This window comes from Erpetoichthys calabaricus, chromosome 2 (genome assembly GCF_900747795.2).
Source record: "Erpetoichthys calabaricus chromosome 2, fErpCal1.3, whole genome shotgun sequence".
Lineage (NCBI taxonomy): Eukaryota > Metazoa > Chordata > Cladistia > Polypteriformes > Polypteridae > Erpetoichthys > Erpetoichthys calabaricus.
The window spans coordinates 224,155,338-224,168,561 of record NC_041395.2 but is presented as its reverse complement, the minus strand read 5'-3'; the positions used below and the strand labels follow the sequence as shown (position 1 = coordinate 224,168,561).

The following is a 13,224-nucleotide window of genomic DNA, read 5'->3' as shown; positions in this document are numbered from 1 at the left end:
TTAACTTATCCACCAATGCAAAAAGAACCTTGGAGGTTACAGTGCCTTTCATAAACATTTTGTTACAATAAAACAGCTCTAAAGCTAATATTGTCATTGATAAACAGACTTTTCCTTTAAATGTGAACTGTTCTGCAGAGCCCCAATATAATTAACTCTACTGTAAAACACAGATGATGTGTTACTTCTTGATCTCCAAACTCCACTGCAGGTGTGAACTGAATGCTTCATATGGTGGTACATTTTGGATGTTCCAAGATCATAAATTAAAGGGAAAAGTGCACAATTTGCATCATTCAGGTGCCAGAAGATACACCACGACAACTTTTTTTTTTTTTAAAATATATGTATGTATTTAGCACACAAATATTCATCAGACTTTGTGTTTTCTTGATTACAGTGTCAACAGAAAAGAGCACATTTTAGAGTTCCAAACATTCCTTTTGAAAAAAAGTAAAGCAATACATCAAGCTATGTAATGTTTCTTTCTTTAAGGGCAATTAATTTAGTAATAGACCACTTTGTAGTTAAAAAATGTCAAATATTTTTAGGCAAAGCCCAGTGTTTGAATAAACAAATATACTGCTCAAAAAATTAAAGGAACACTTTAAATCAGAGTATAGAATCAAGTCAATGAAACTTCTGGGATATTGATCTGGTCAGTTAAGTAGCAGACATGGTTGTTAATCAGTTTCAGCTACCTTGGTGTTAATGAAATTAACAACAGGGGCAACAATGAAACAACCCCCAAAAGAGGAATGGTTTAACAGGTGGAGGCCACTGACATTTTTCCCTCCCCATCTTTCCTGACTGTTTTTTCCCTAGTTTTGCATTTGGCTACGGTCAGTGTCACTACTGGTAGCATGAGGCAATACCTGGACCCTACAGATGTTGCAGAGGTAGTCCAACTTCTCCAGGATGGCACATCAATACATGTCATTGCCAGAAGGTTTGCTGTCTCCCCCAGCACAGTCTCAAGGGCGGAGAAAAGATTCCAGGAGACAGGTAGTTACTCTAGGAGAGCTGGACATGGCCGTAGAAGGTCCTTAACCCATCAGCAGGACTGGTATCTGCTCCTTTGGGCAAGGAGGAACAGGATGAGCACTGCCAGAGCCCTAAAAAATGACCTCCAGCAGGCAACTGGTGTGAATGTCTCTGACCAAACTATCAGAAACAGACTTCATGAGGGTGGCCTAAGGGCCCGACATCCTGTAGTGGGCCCTGTGCTCACTGCCCGGCACCGTGGAGCTCGATTGGCATTTGCCATACAATACCAGAATTGGCAGGTCCACCACTGGCGCCCTGTGCTTTTCACAGATGAGAGTAAGTTCACCCTGAGCACATGTGAAAGATGTGAAAGGGTCTGGAAAAGCCGTGGAGAACATTATACTGCCTGTAACATTGTTCAGCATGACCGGTTCGGTGGTAGGTCAGTGATGGTCTGAGGAGGCATGTCCATGAAGAGACACACAGACCTCCACAGGCTAGACAATGACACCTGGACTGACATTACACCTCGGGATGAAATCCTTGGACCCACTGTCCAGGCCCTATGCTAGTGCAGGGAGTTCTGGATTCATCCTGGTGCACGATAATGCCTGGCCTCATGTGGTGAGGGTATACAGGCAGTTCCTGGAGGATGAAAGAATTGATACCATTGACTGGCCCCCACGCTCGCCTGACCTAAATCCAACAGAAAACCTCTGGGATATTATGTTTCAGTCCATCTGATCCCACCATGTTGCACCTCAGACTGTCCAGGAGCTCAGTGATGCCCTGGACCAGATCTGGGAGGAGACCCCCAGGACACCTTCTACCGTCTCATTAGGAGCATGCCCCGACATTCTCAGGCATGCACACAAGCACGTGGGGGCCATACAAACTACTGACTATGATTTTGTGTTGCTGCAATGAAATTTCGGCAATGATGCCTGCTGCATCATTTTTTCACTTTGATTTTTTTTTGGGGGGGGGGGGGGGTCTTTGAATTCAACCCTCTGTAGCTTGATAATTTTCATTTCCATCAAATGATGTGGCATCCTTTCATTCCTAACGCATTACCCAGTTCATATCAGTATAGTTATTCAGCAGGATCCCCCACTTTGAGATCGGATGTGTTCCTTTATTTTTTTTGAGCAGTTCATGACAAACAGGTATCAATGATCAATGGCAGAATGTATTAGCTGATTAACTGAAACAGCTGTGTAGAGGGAATAAAACTGGGTAAGAAACAAATACTTAAAAAAGGTGAGGCTGTGGTAGGTTGGTTTAACCTGCTGATCTAAAAGTATCCAGTGTCAGCTTAATGTCAATGTTAAATGTGCTATATAAATAAACACTAGAATTACCAGAGCCTACGAAAAAACTTGTAGATCCGGCCCACCTTAAATCACTTCTTAAATCCGTTCACACCTCTCCGCCAGCATCCTTTGTCCTCTAAATGTGCTGATAAAAGACAAGCTGCCAGCACCCGGCTATTCCATCCCCCCAGCGACTTAGAATGTGCGCGAAGTTTTCCCAGCTCATGCCTTGATTGATTATCTGGGAGTGAAGTGGAGTTTTAGACTGGAAATAATAGATCGTTATTTGGAACGCATGCATTTCATGCGTGTTCCGTTTCTACAGAAATCTGTGTAAACACATTGGTAAAACAGAAACTTTTTCATATTTTAGTAATAAATGTTACCAAATGTAGTAGGCATAAACTATAGAATGTGTAAAGCCCGAGTTCCAAAAATCAAATAAACACTTTCACAAAAGCTTCAAGGAGGATACAACAGCTACTGTGGCGTAACGTGCTAAGATTTGCTTCTTAGAGCACAGCTGCTTTGCCGTGCATCACAGACCGGAGTTCGATTCCCTGCTGGGGATAAAGTGTTGCTTTTTTTTTTTTTTTTTCTTTTTAACTCAAACATAAAATTTATAAATTGGTATGCACTGTCAGTTAATGAGATCGTTATATTTTCATATGGGATGCTCCTTTTAATATATTTTTTAACAATTGAGACTGCAATTAACATGAACAACTGTCCCTAAAACTGTTATTTTTAAGATCCATAACAAACAGACAGACAGAGCACTGCGTAATAGAGAGACAGACAGGCAGAGATATATAAATAAACAGGGAAGGTACATGTACTAAAAGAAAAAAAAGATCAACATGTGCGTTGTTCCTGCAGCACTGAATAAGCTCACGTGCTCTAACATCACCCCTCCCCCCATCTGACTCTCTAAGTAACAGCACAAGTACAGACGCAAACCAAGTGTAATCAAGAGTGTCCGGTACCATCCCTACTCACTCCTATATTTGCCGTTTTCAGTAGTAAGCTGCTCTTTTTGTTATTATTATACAGTACACACATGCACTTGGTTTGCGTCTGTACTTGCGCAGTTACTTAGAGTCAGATCGTTGATGTTAGAGCGCGTGAGTTTATTTAGTACAGCAGGAACAACGCACATGTTGATCTTTTTTTCTTTCAGTACATGTGCCTTCCCTGTTTATTCATATATCTCTGCCTATCTGTCTCTCTATTACGCAGTGCTCTGTCTGTGTGTTATGGATCTTAAAAATAACAGTTTTAGGGACAGTTGTTCATGTTAATTGCAGTCTCAATCGTTAAAAAAATATTTTAAAAGGAGCATCCCATATGAAAATATAACGATCTCATTAACTCTTTTAGGGCGGATGTCGACTTTTGTCGACAGGAGGGGTTGAAGGCGAATGTCGACAAAAGTCAACATCCAGGGATAGGGGGCGACAAATCTCACTGTCACGTCACAGGCATTCCCTCTGTGCTTGGAGGAATGCTAGACTCGTTGACTCGGCAACTAAACCTTGCGTGTGCGCGAGTTGTGAAATGTAAACAATGGCAAGATGGCATCGACATGTGAAAAGGCAGCGAAGCAAGCGCAGAAAAGAAAACACTCGGCAGACGATGTTTTGCACATTATCGCGGAGTCGGACTCTTGATTTTTCAGAATCGGATTTTATTGGCAGTGATCAGGAGATCGAGCAAGAGAGTGAGAAGCAGGCATCAGCTGATCAGACACCAGCCGATGCCGCGCCAACACTTTATCCCCACCAGGGAATCGAACCCAGATCTGTGAGGCACGGCAAAGCAGCTGTGCTCTAAGAAGCAAATCTTAGCACGTTACGCCACAGAAGCAGTTGTATCCTCCTTGAAGCTTTTGTGAAAGTGTTTATTTGATCTTTGGAACTCGGGCTTTACACATTCTATAGTTTATGCCTACTACATTTGGTAACATTTATTACTAAAATATGAAAAAGTTTCTGTTTTAACAATGTGTTTACACAGATTACTGTAGAAACGGAACACGCATGAAATGCATGTGTTCCAAATAGCCATCTATTTCCAGTCTAATACTCCACTTCACTCCCAGATAATCAATCAAGGCATGAGCTGGGAAAACTTCGCCAACGTTCTAAGTCAGTGGGGGGATGGAATAGCCGGCTGCTGGCAGCTTGTCTTTTATCAGCACATTTAGAGGACAAAGGATGCTGGCGGAGAGGTGTGAACGGATTTAAGAAGCGATTTAAGGTGGGCCGGATCTACGAGTTAAAACAACATAGTAATGCTGTGGCCAAAGTGCTTTACAATAATAGAATAAAAAAACAAAAATTAACATAAAACAAACAGAAATAAAATATATGAACATAAAATACATAATAATTAGAAGTAATGTTATATACATAAAAAATAGATGTTATATAATGACAAAAGAGGAAACCATCAGTATTACTGAAGGTCACAGAATGCAAGTGAATAGAAATGAGTCTTTAGTCTTGTTTTAAACAGTTGTAGGCGACTCCTTTATATGATGAGGTAAAGAGTTCCACAGGCAAGGCGCAGCAGCTGCAAAAGCCCTGTCCCCCTTGATTTTACACTTGGTACGAGGGACAACCAGAGACAGCTGACCAGAAGATCTAAGCACTCTAGATGGCCGATGGAATGTCTAATATATGCCTGACCATGACATGCACCATTGATACAATACAAATTAACATGAATGTCCATGGTACCAAGAACCAAAATATGGCTTTTTTACCTTTCAAACATTAGTGTGATGACCTGATGGAATGTATGAAATTTTAATAGTTTTATAAGTGTGTACCTTACACATTTGAATTCTTGTATACTCCAGAACTGTAACCAAGTATTTAAAGAAATACAAAATCTGTATATAAAACATGCAATTCTCAGTTGTGGACTCAGGTGATAGCCCTACATCTCCAACAGCCATATTAATTATTTCTGCCATTATTTTCTAAATTTTTTGTGAAGATTAGCTTTAAAGTCAGGTTCAAAACAGAAGGCATTTAAAAATTAAATAAAACAAACCTCAAACAACACACACAACCAAATTGCTGTTTATGTACATACTGGATATATTACCATAGAACAATATCAAATACCTACTTGATCCAGAAGTTAAATATGTCAGTAAGACTGCTATCCTGTGGGTCCTGAGGTTTCTGTTTAAGAAAATGAATAAATAAAATTTAAAATGTAAACCCACAAAATAATCATTATCATTAATTTGAAGAACATGCTTACCAATACTAGGAAAACCTCCTTTAAAGTATTTTCTAGAAAGCAGTAACAAATGTTTGATAATCTATCCATCTTATCATCAGAACCAACAGAGGGACACCATTTTCCCCAAATTTTGATTCATACTTTTGATTTACAGTTATAGTTTCAAAGCTTAGAAAGTGGAGACAAGTAGTCAACTACCAAACTACCAGTGCTATTTATCCTGTGAGCGCATTTAAAAAAAAAAAAAAAGGCTGATTTTGTAGTCAAAGTACTTCTTGCACAAGTCTTAACAACAAAAGGAGTTTAACTGAAGAGCACCTTTACTGTGACTTGAGTGGACTCTGGCCAATGGTGCTAAAGTATCATTGAAAAAGAAACATTTCTCTTTAATTTTATGGAAAAATAAGCTAACCAAGGACCACTTAAGTACATAGTACCTGTTTCGAGGGAAATGCAGTCTTGGTGTGAATGCAAAATTAACAAATATAAATAATGAAGCTGAACCGAAGAGTTAGCCTTATTGTTACCAAGATACATGGACAATGTAGCAATGGCAAGACATACACATCTTCTAACTGTATTGGCCATGTCATTTCATGATTTATAACACTGGGCATTGCAGCTGTTACTCAGTCTATGCAGAGAAGATGAAAGCAAATCAGAAACTGTTATTTTGTTTTTTTTTGGTTTTTTTTATAAACCAAACATACAAAAACCCGGTCACAATAGTGTGCGCACCTTTTGATTTTATTACAGCAGTCTTTTTGGGTATCAGTTTGGCACATCTGGACTTGGTGATTTTTGCCCACTCTTCCATGCAAAAAAATACCCAACAGCTTTCCAATTAAATTAAGATCTGGGCTCTGGCTGGGCCATTCTAGAACAATGATTCTCATTTCATGAAGCCACTGCTTGCAGAATTTGATGTATGCTTTAGATAATTGCCATCCTGAAAGGCGAATTTCCTCTTCAGCTTCCTAGCAGATGCATGAAGGTTTTATGCCAAAATAGACTGATACTAGGAGCTAATAATGATTCCATCCACCTTGACTAAAGTGCCAGATTCCAGCTGAAGAAAAGCAGCCCCAAAGCATGATGCTGCCTCCAACATGATCAAAAGAACATCATACCCACAGTGAATCATGTGCCATGTTACTTTTGGGACAAACATACTTTTGGAATTATGGCCAAATAGTTCAACCTTGGTCTCACCAAACCATAATACATTTTTCCACATGGTGGTGGGTGTCTGGGTATACATTTTTGCAAAGTTTCGCCAGGCTTGGATGTTTTTCTTTGTGAGAAAAGTCTTTCATCACTGGTTAACGTTACCCTACAATCCACACATTTGAAGAATGTGACCGTTATCACATGTAGGGAGCGACCAGTACTTGCCAGGAAATCCTGCAGCTCCTTTAATATTGCTGTATGTCTCTTGGTGGCCTCCCTGACCAGTTTTCTCCTTGTCTTCTCATCAATCTTGGAGAGACATCCTGATCTTGGTAGAGTCCCTGTTGAGCTATATTTTCTCCACTTGTTGATGACTGTCTTCACAATGCTCCATGTGATGTTTATGTTTGGGTACTTTTTTGTACCCCTGTCCTGATTGATACCTTTCAATAATGAGATCTTGTTCATGTTGTAAAAGTTATTTGCAGACCATGGCATTTGGAGTATGTTGCAACCAAGAGGATATCAAAATAATCCTACAGGAACAGCCAAACTTTACCTGAGCTCAATCAGAGCCACTTTAACTGATGTCAGGTCTATACTAACTACTATCTGAGGTCAGACTTATTGTGATGTGGCTGCATTCAGAATCAACCAGTCCTTGATTATTAAAGGGTGTGTGCACACTAATGAAACCAGGTTTTTGTATGTTGTTTTCCTTTATTTCACTAAGCAGTCTCTGATTTGTTTTAATCTTTTTTTGGATTGCAGTTAAGGTGGAATACACTGACAAGATTCATCTTGGTTTCATTTTTTATTACACAAAATCTGCAACTCTGGCAGGGATGTGTAGACCTTTTATAACTACTCTATACCCCTTTTGTAATATGGGGACCAAAACTGTGCACACTATTTCAGATGCTGCCTCACTAGTGTGTTATACAGGTTAAACATAACCTCCCCTGACTTGTACTCAACATAACTGGCTATAAAAAGTGACCTAATATCCTATTAGCCTTCTTGATTGCTTCTTCACACTGTCTTGATGTAGAAAGTGAGAAGTTCACTATGACTCCTAGTCACTCTCATAAGGTGTACTTTCGTGATTCAGCAATTAGAACAGGAAAAACAAAACAAATATGCCAATAATGAAAATCTTAAAAAAATAGTTAAAAGAATATTAATGGTGACCACATTCTAACAAAAATTCAGTAAAACAGGTTACCTGGAGATGGTAAATAGGTCTTTGATGGGTGTGTACTCAACCTGTGATGAACTGGTGTCTTGTGCAGCAATTCTTTCTGCCCTCAACCAAAGATAGAGTTAAGCTCAGACTGACTCTACAAATAACATAAAGGCTGATTTTAGCAGCCATGTTTTTCTGTATGTACATGTGGAAAATTGAAATTGATTTTCACGTCTTAAAAGTACAATTTTCATTTTAATATTGTCTTTTTGTGTTGTGAAGAACTGCTAGATATCAATCCAAGAAAAAATATATTATAGAACAAGTGGTTTCCAGGATATTCAACCCTGAACACTGAGATCTATGTACAATGACAACTTCCTAAAAAATTACCTCTCTTATTTAAACAAGTTGCATTGGGTTTGCCTTGTTACAGGCTCCACAACTACTACTTCTGGTACAGTTTGGTCCAGTACTTATCCTATATCCTTCAAAAACAATTTGAGCTTTTTCCAACGATAACTGCTACAGAAATTGTTTGATTTAGCTGGGATTTTTACAATCTGTACCATTCAGTCACGGAACCAGAATTATTGATTTGCAACATTTTTGTAAGAGCAATTTTTTTTTAAATAATTTACTTAAGTATACATGTATGCATACATGAAGGTGCTGACACACACACTCAAAACAAAAATTAGAAGTAAAGATGGTTGACAGCTTATTTGCCCTAAGAGTACACACTGGATGATGAGGAGGAAATAATTAAAAACACACACAAACCATCTGTATAGGTTAATGTGGACAGAGGTATTATGCTACTCCCCTATACCAATCCGTCAATCTAGGCAACTTGTTTATGTCACTTGACCTAATGTGTTTACTTTCAAATTAATTATTATTTAAGCTGTTCATCTAATTCAATTTCCTATTTATTTTACTCTACATCATATCAGTGCATGCTCCCGACCTCCTCCTATTTCTGAACAAGATAATGTCAGTTGGCCTGGGCAGACAAGAGAAAAAAAAAATTCCAGTTAAGTTCCAGGCGAAAAAAAAGACCAGCAGCCCTCACAAGGCATTCTATCTAATGTAAGTAATATAAATCTTTTTTTTTTTTTTTTAAGCTTCATCTTACAGGATTCAACACAGTGGGTCTCATGGCAATTCATACTGTGAGAGACTGTTCACCTAGCTAATACAGTAATGTTATCCAAGACAAGTTCACAAGACAACTGGAGTATATCCTTGTGGTGTTATACTCCACATAACCAATGATGTCCAATTTAAGCACCGGACAAGGACAGCAGTAGCGTGGTGGTGCTTAACTGGTCTTGTGGGCAATGCCTGAAGGGAACCCTCAACCTATAATCTAATGTTAGTGTATCACAGCACTTGTAGTTTCACGGGGACTATTCCTGTCGATATTCTATACTAATAAGCACATGCTCCAACCTCCAAGGAGAACCCCCAGCACCATTATGTAAAAGTAACAAATTGGAAGTAGGGACAAGATGCTGAATAAATAGAGCAGTGCCAGTAATTTGGTTCCACTTCAAGCACTGCTTGTGGGCAAACTGGAATGTAATCAGACTGTGTACATAAAACAATAAATGTGAAACAAACCAATTACACTGTATATCAAAGTAGTGCCTTACATAAGCCAGTGCCATTGTCCTCCTGCATGTACATCGGCATATCATAAGAAATGTCAAAATATGCACTATACACTTGCCACAATGATGCACAACAAATCACAATTTTTCTATGACAAACTTTACTTTTTGTTGGTTCAGAAAATGATATAGAGAACAAGTAAGGAGTCCACATTTAAGTGAGCAGAAGTAATTAGTAACTTGAAGTTTCCTGTCAGTATACATTTATTCATATCCATTTTACAATGAGGCAGATCTTATTTTAGAGTTTCATGCCAATACTGTATTGTGAATTGATACAATTTAAATGAACTTGAAATGAATAACCTTTAAATAATTGTTGTAACATTACCGATACATGTGCCAAGTTGCAGCAATCCATGTGGCAACTAAACTACTGTGTTACAAGCTAAAACACCTGCACACCATTCCTCCATCATTGTCCAGTGTTAGACACCTTGTGTGGAGGTTATGGAAAAAGATGATCCGCTGTGGCGACTCCTAATGGGAGCAGCCAAAAGAAGATGATGTGACAATGTGAACTTCTAAGACATCATAACCTACAGCAGACATTTTCCACTTAGGAGACTGCATTCCTTTAACATGGATAGTAACATTCTTCACATATTCTACAACTCTGATAGCCAGTGAAATCTTCTACACTGGTCCACTCACATCAGATCAAGAGAGGCCCACTGAATCAACATGCAGATTTAAAAGGCAGGCTCAGTTTGGGGATGCACTATTGAACCCTGGATTTTGTGGTGAGGAAGAAAGTGAAGACAAATTTAGTGCCACTATGAACAATGCTGCCCATCCTCTCTCCAACACACTAGCATGGAGTACTTTCAACCAATAAGTTACTCAGCGGAAGTGTGTGAAGAAACGCTACTGTGGAGCCTTATACAAACAGAAATACGTTTTGTATAATACCTCACTGCGACAGTTTTCTTTATTTATAGTCATTCTGGTGTACGTGTGTTTGCAACTATTTTTAAATTAGCTCTTGTAAAACAATGAATTGACCTCTGGGGACAAATAAAGTTCCATTTATCTCTCTACTATCGCACTGTACAGTAGGTCGTACCGTATTGCAAAATTTCCCGCGGTATAATTTACACTGTACTGTTGGAAAATGGATGGATGTTCCATGCGGATTTTTTTTACTTTCTTAATTTCAGGACTGACACTGTGAAATAGCTTGTTTCATTCAGGTAGGGGGACGACTGAAGTCAACAAATGTATTGAACGAAAACCAACAGCCACAGCGGTACAGCCCAGGAATAAACACGAAAGCCGCTATTATAAGCAGACAGACCCCTCTCCACCCGTTTAATGTACCTCAGTCCACGTGTACTCCTACATCTTGTCTCGGCCTTCATATCTCACAATTCACCCAAACTCATATGAAACAGAGGAGGCGGCAACATGGTAAGTCGTCAGCCGAGAAGCATCGGATATGGCTACGAACACAAAGTCCACGTTATAGTCAGTTAATGAAGAAACTAATTTAAACTGAGCCTGTGCCAGTGCAACCTTCGCATGTCCAAGCCGCTTGCTGCATGTGAGAAAATGGAGTAAACATATCACACGTGGGCTAACAGCCCTCACGTGGCGGTCACACGCGAGCCTTACAGGACTGGAAAGAGGTTCGATACAATTACTGACTGCACGCAAGTGCAAAGGAGCTTCTTCAGACCAAAGCAACTAAGAAAAAGGTAGTTTTGCTACGCCGCTGGTAGGCCACTCTTGGCCCACTGAATAAACGAACGCTAAAAGCCGACACCAAACGATTGACCTTCCTTTTCCGCCACCTCACTCATCTGACTTACCACTTTAGCCTTCTTCAGAAACTCATTGGCCGCTTTTGTGAACTTATTTTCCAACAGGAAAGAGTAAACATGCTGAAACAGGTCACTCGGCACCACAGGGAGCTCAGCCATCTTCCAAAAAGGACCGAAAGCGTGCGTGGCGCTCTGTAAAAGCGTCAGCAAGGTGCGTCATAAATATGGCGTCACATCCTTTTCTCTTCCGCTTTGCTAAGAATTTTTTTCAATATTTTAGTTTATGAATTGCAAAAATATAATACATATATAAAATACATAATATAGCAAAATATAATTTTCATGTTTAAACAATTTTGTAATTAAACAGAGTACACAAAAAAAGAAAGAAAGAACAAGAATTTCCTATAGATGCCTTTCTTATCTTTATCTTGATTTAATAGGTGTTTCTATTAAGGCATTTGCTTATCCCTTTATGCAGTGGCACTATTACATTTATATTGTTAATACTGAGTGACTGTGTAGCCAAGTTAACACCTGCCTCATTTCCTAGAATACCTACATGAGCAGGAACCCATAGAAAATGAACAGCTATGCCAAGAATCTTCAGTTTACACAACTGTTGCTGTATCTCTTTTAATATATTTGGCCTACATTTGGAATTTACAGGCATGATATTTGATATTGAAGATATCAAATACTGCAGATACTGAATCAGTAAAAATCTGTACATGCTCTGGCCAGACCTCATCTACCCATCCCAGTGCAATAACTGTTGCCGTAATCTCTGAGGTAAATACAAAGAAGTTATTGGCCAGCCTTTTCCTAATGTTAATTTGAAACGTGGGAACATACACTGAAGCACCTGTATGACCAGTCACTGGATCTTTTGAGCCATCTGTATAAATTTGTAAGAATCCCAAATATTTCCTTTGCACATGTTGATTAACAATTTGCCCAAGTAAATTACATTTTGCATTTTCTTTCATTTTCTCCTAGATACTTAAATCCAACACAGGTAACAGGAAAAACCACAGTGGAACAGCAGAAATAGTTACACTGGGACCAAGCTCATATTTAAATACTCCAAGATTTTCTTCCCCATTCATTTTGTAATCTTATTACTATGGTGTTCCCAACAGTCTTCTAGAGTTGTTGATATTAGATGTCTGTCATTGTGTTCCCTTGCATTAATCCAGTAGACCACAGCCAATTGCATTCTTCGTAAATACAAAGGTATCTCCTCCATTTCAACTAATATTGCTGATATTGGAGAGGATTTCATAGCACCTTTCTCAAAGCCTGGTCTTCTATTTTATCATGTGGTTTTAATACTGCCTGTGACGCCGACCCATATGCAATGCATCCAGAATCAATTAAGTTCTAATAGCTGCAATACACAGCAGTTTAAGAGACTTCCTGTTTGCACACCCATCACACCCAACTAAACACCTAAGAACATTAATGATGTGCGGGTTAGTTTTAAAAGCATTGTGTGGGTTAAAAAAATAACTATAATAAAAATAAAAAAGACTTGGTGATGTGAAATTATTTTAGCAATTTTTCAAGTGAACTGGGCAACCCGTTCCAAGGATGATCCCGTTGTGCTTCAGAAAATTAAAAATGTTGTATAAAAGGTCTCAAAACTTCACAGTGAGTCCGCTCTTCGATTTTATTGTGGGTATTACAGTGTAAAGGGAACGCCATTCATTGGGCAGCTCTGCAGCACCATTAGATGGGTTTTTAGTTCTCATTTAGCTGGAAATGTTTGCAGGATCTGACAACCCTGAGCAATCTTCACTGAGTTGTTACTACAGATTTTATTTATTTAATGCGCTTATTTCACAAAAAAGTGTAGCCTTATAGTTTAT

The 13,224-nt window shown here is 38.9% G+C and overlaps 1 protein-coding gene across 3 annotated transcripts in view; it reads right to left on the bottom strand.

Moving 5' to 3' along the window:
• nolc1 (nucleolar and coiled-body phosphoprotein 1) overlaps positions 1-11,555 on the bottom strand; it is a 58,961-nt gene extending 47,406 nt beyond the window's left edge. For all 3 annotated transcript variants that reach the window (XM_028795206.2, XM_051922282.1, XM_028795208.2), the window contains exons 1-2: positions 11,402-11,555; positions 5,439-5,494 (exon numbers count right to left, since the gene is read on the bottom strand). In XM_028795206.2, the coding sequence (XP_028651039.2) occupies positions 5,439-5,494; positions 11,402-11,512 (167 nt within the window). In that variant the 5' untranslated portion in view covers positions 11,513-11,555. The remainder of the gene's footprint in view (positions 1-5,438; positions 5,495-11,401) is intronic.
• Between the last annotated feature and the right edge of the window lie 1,669 nt (positions 11,556-13,224).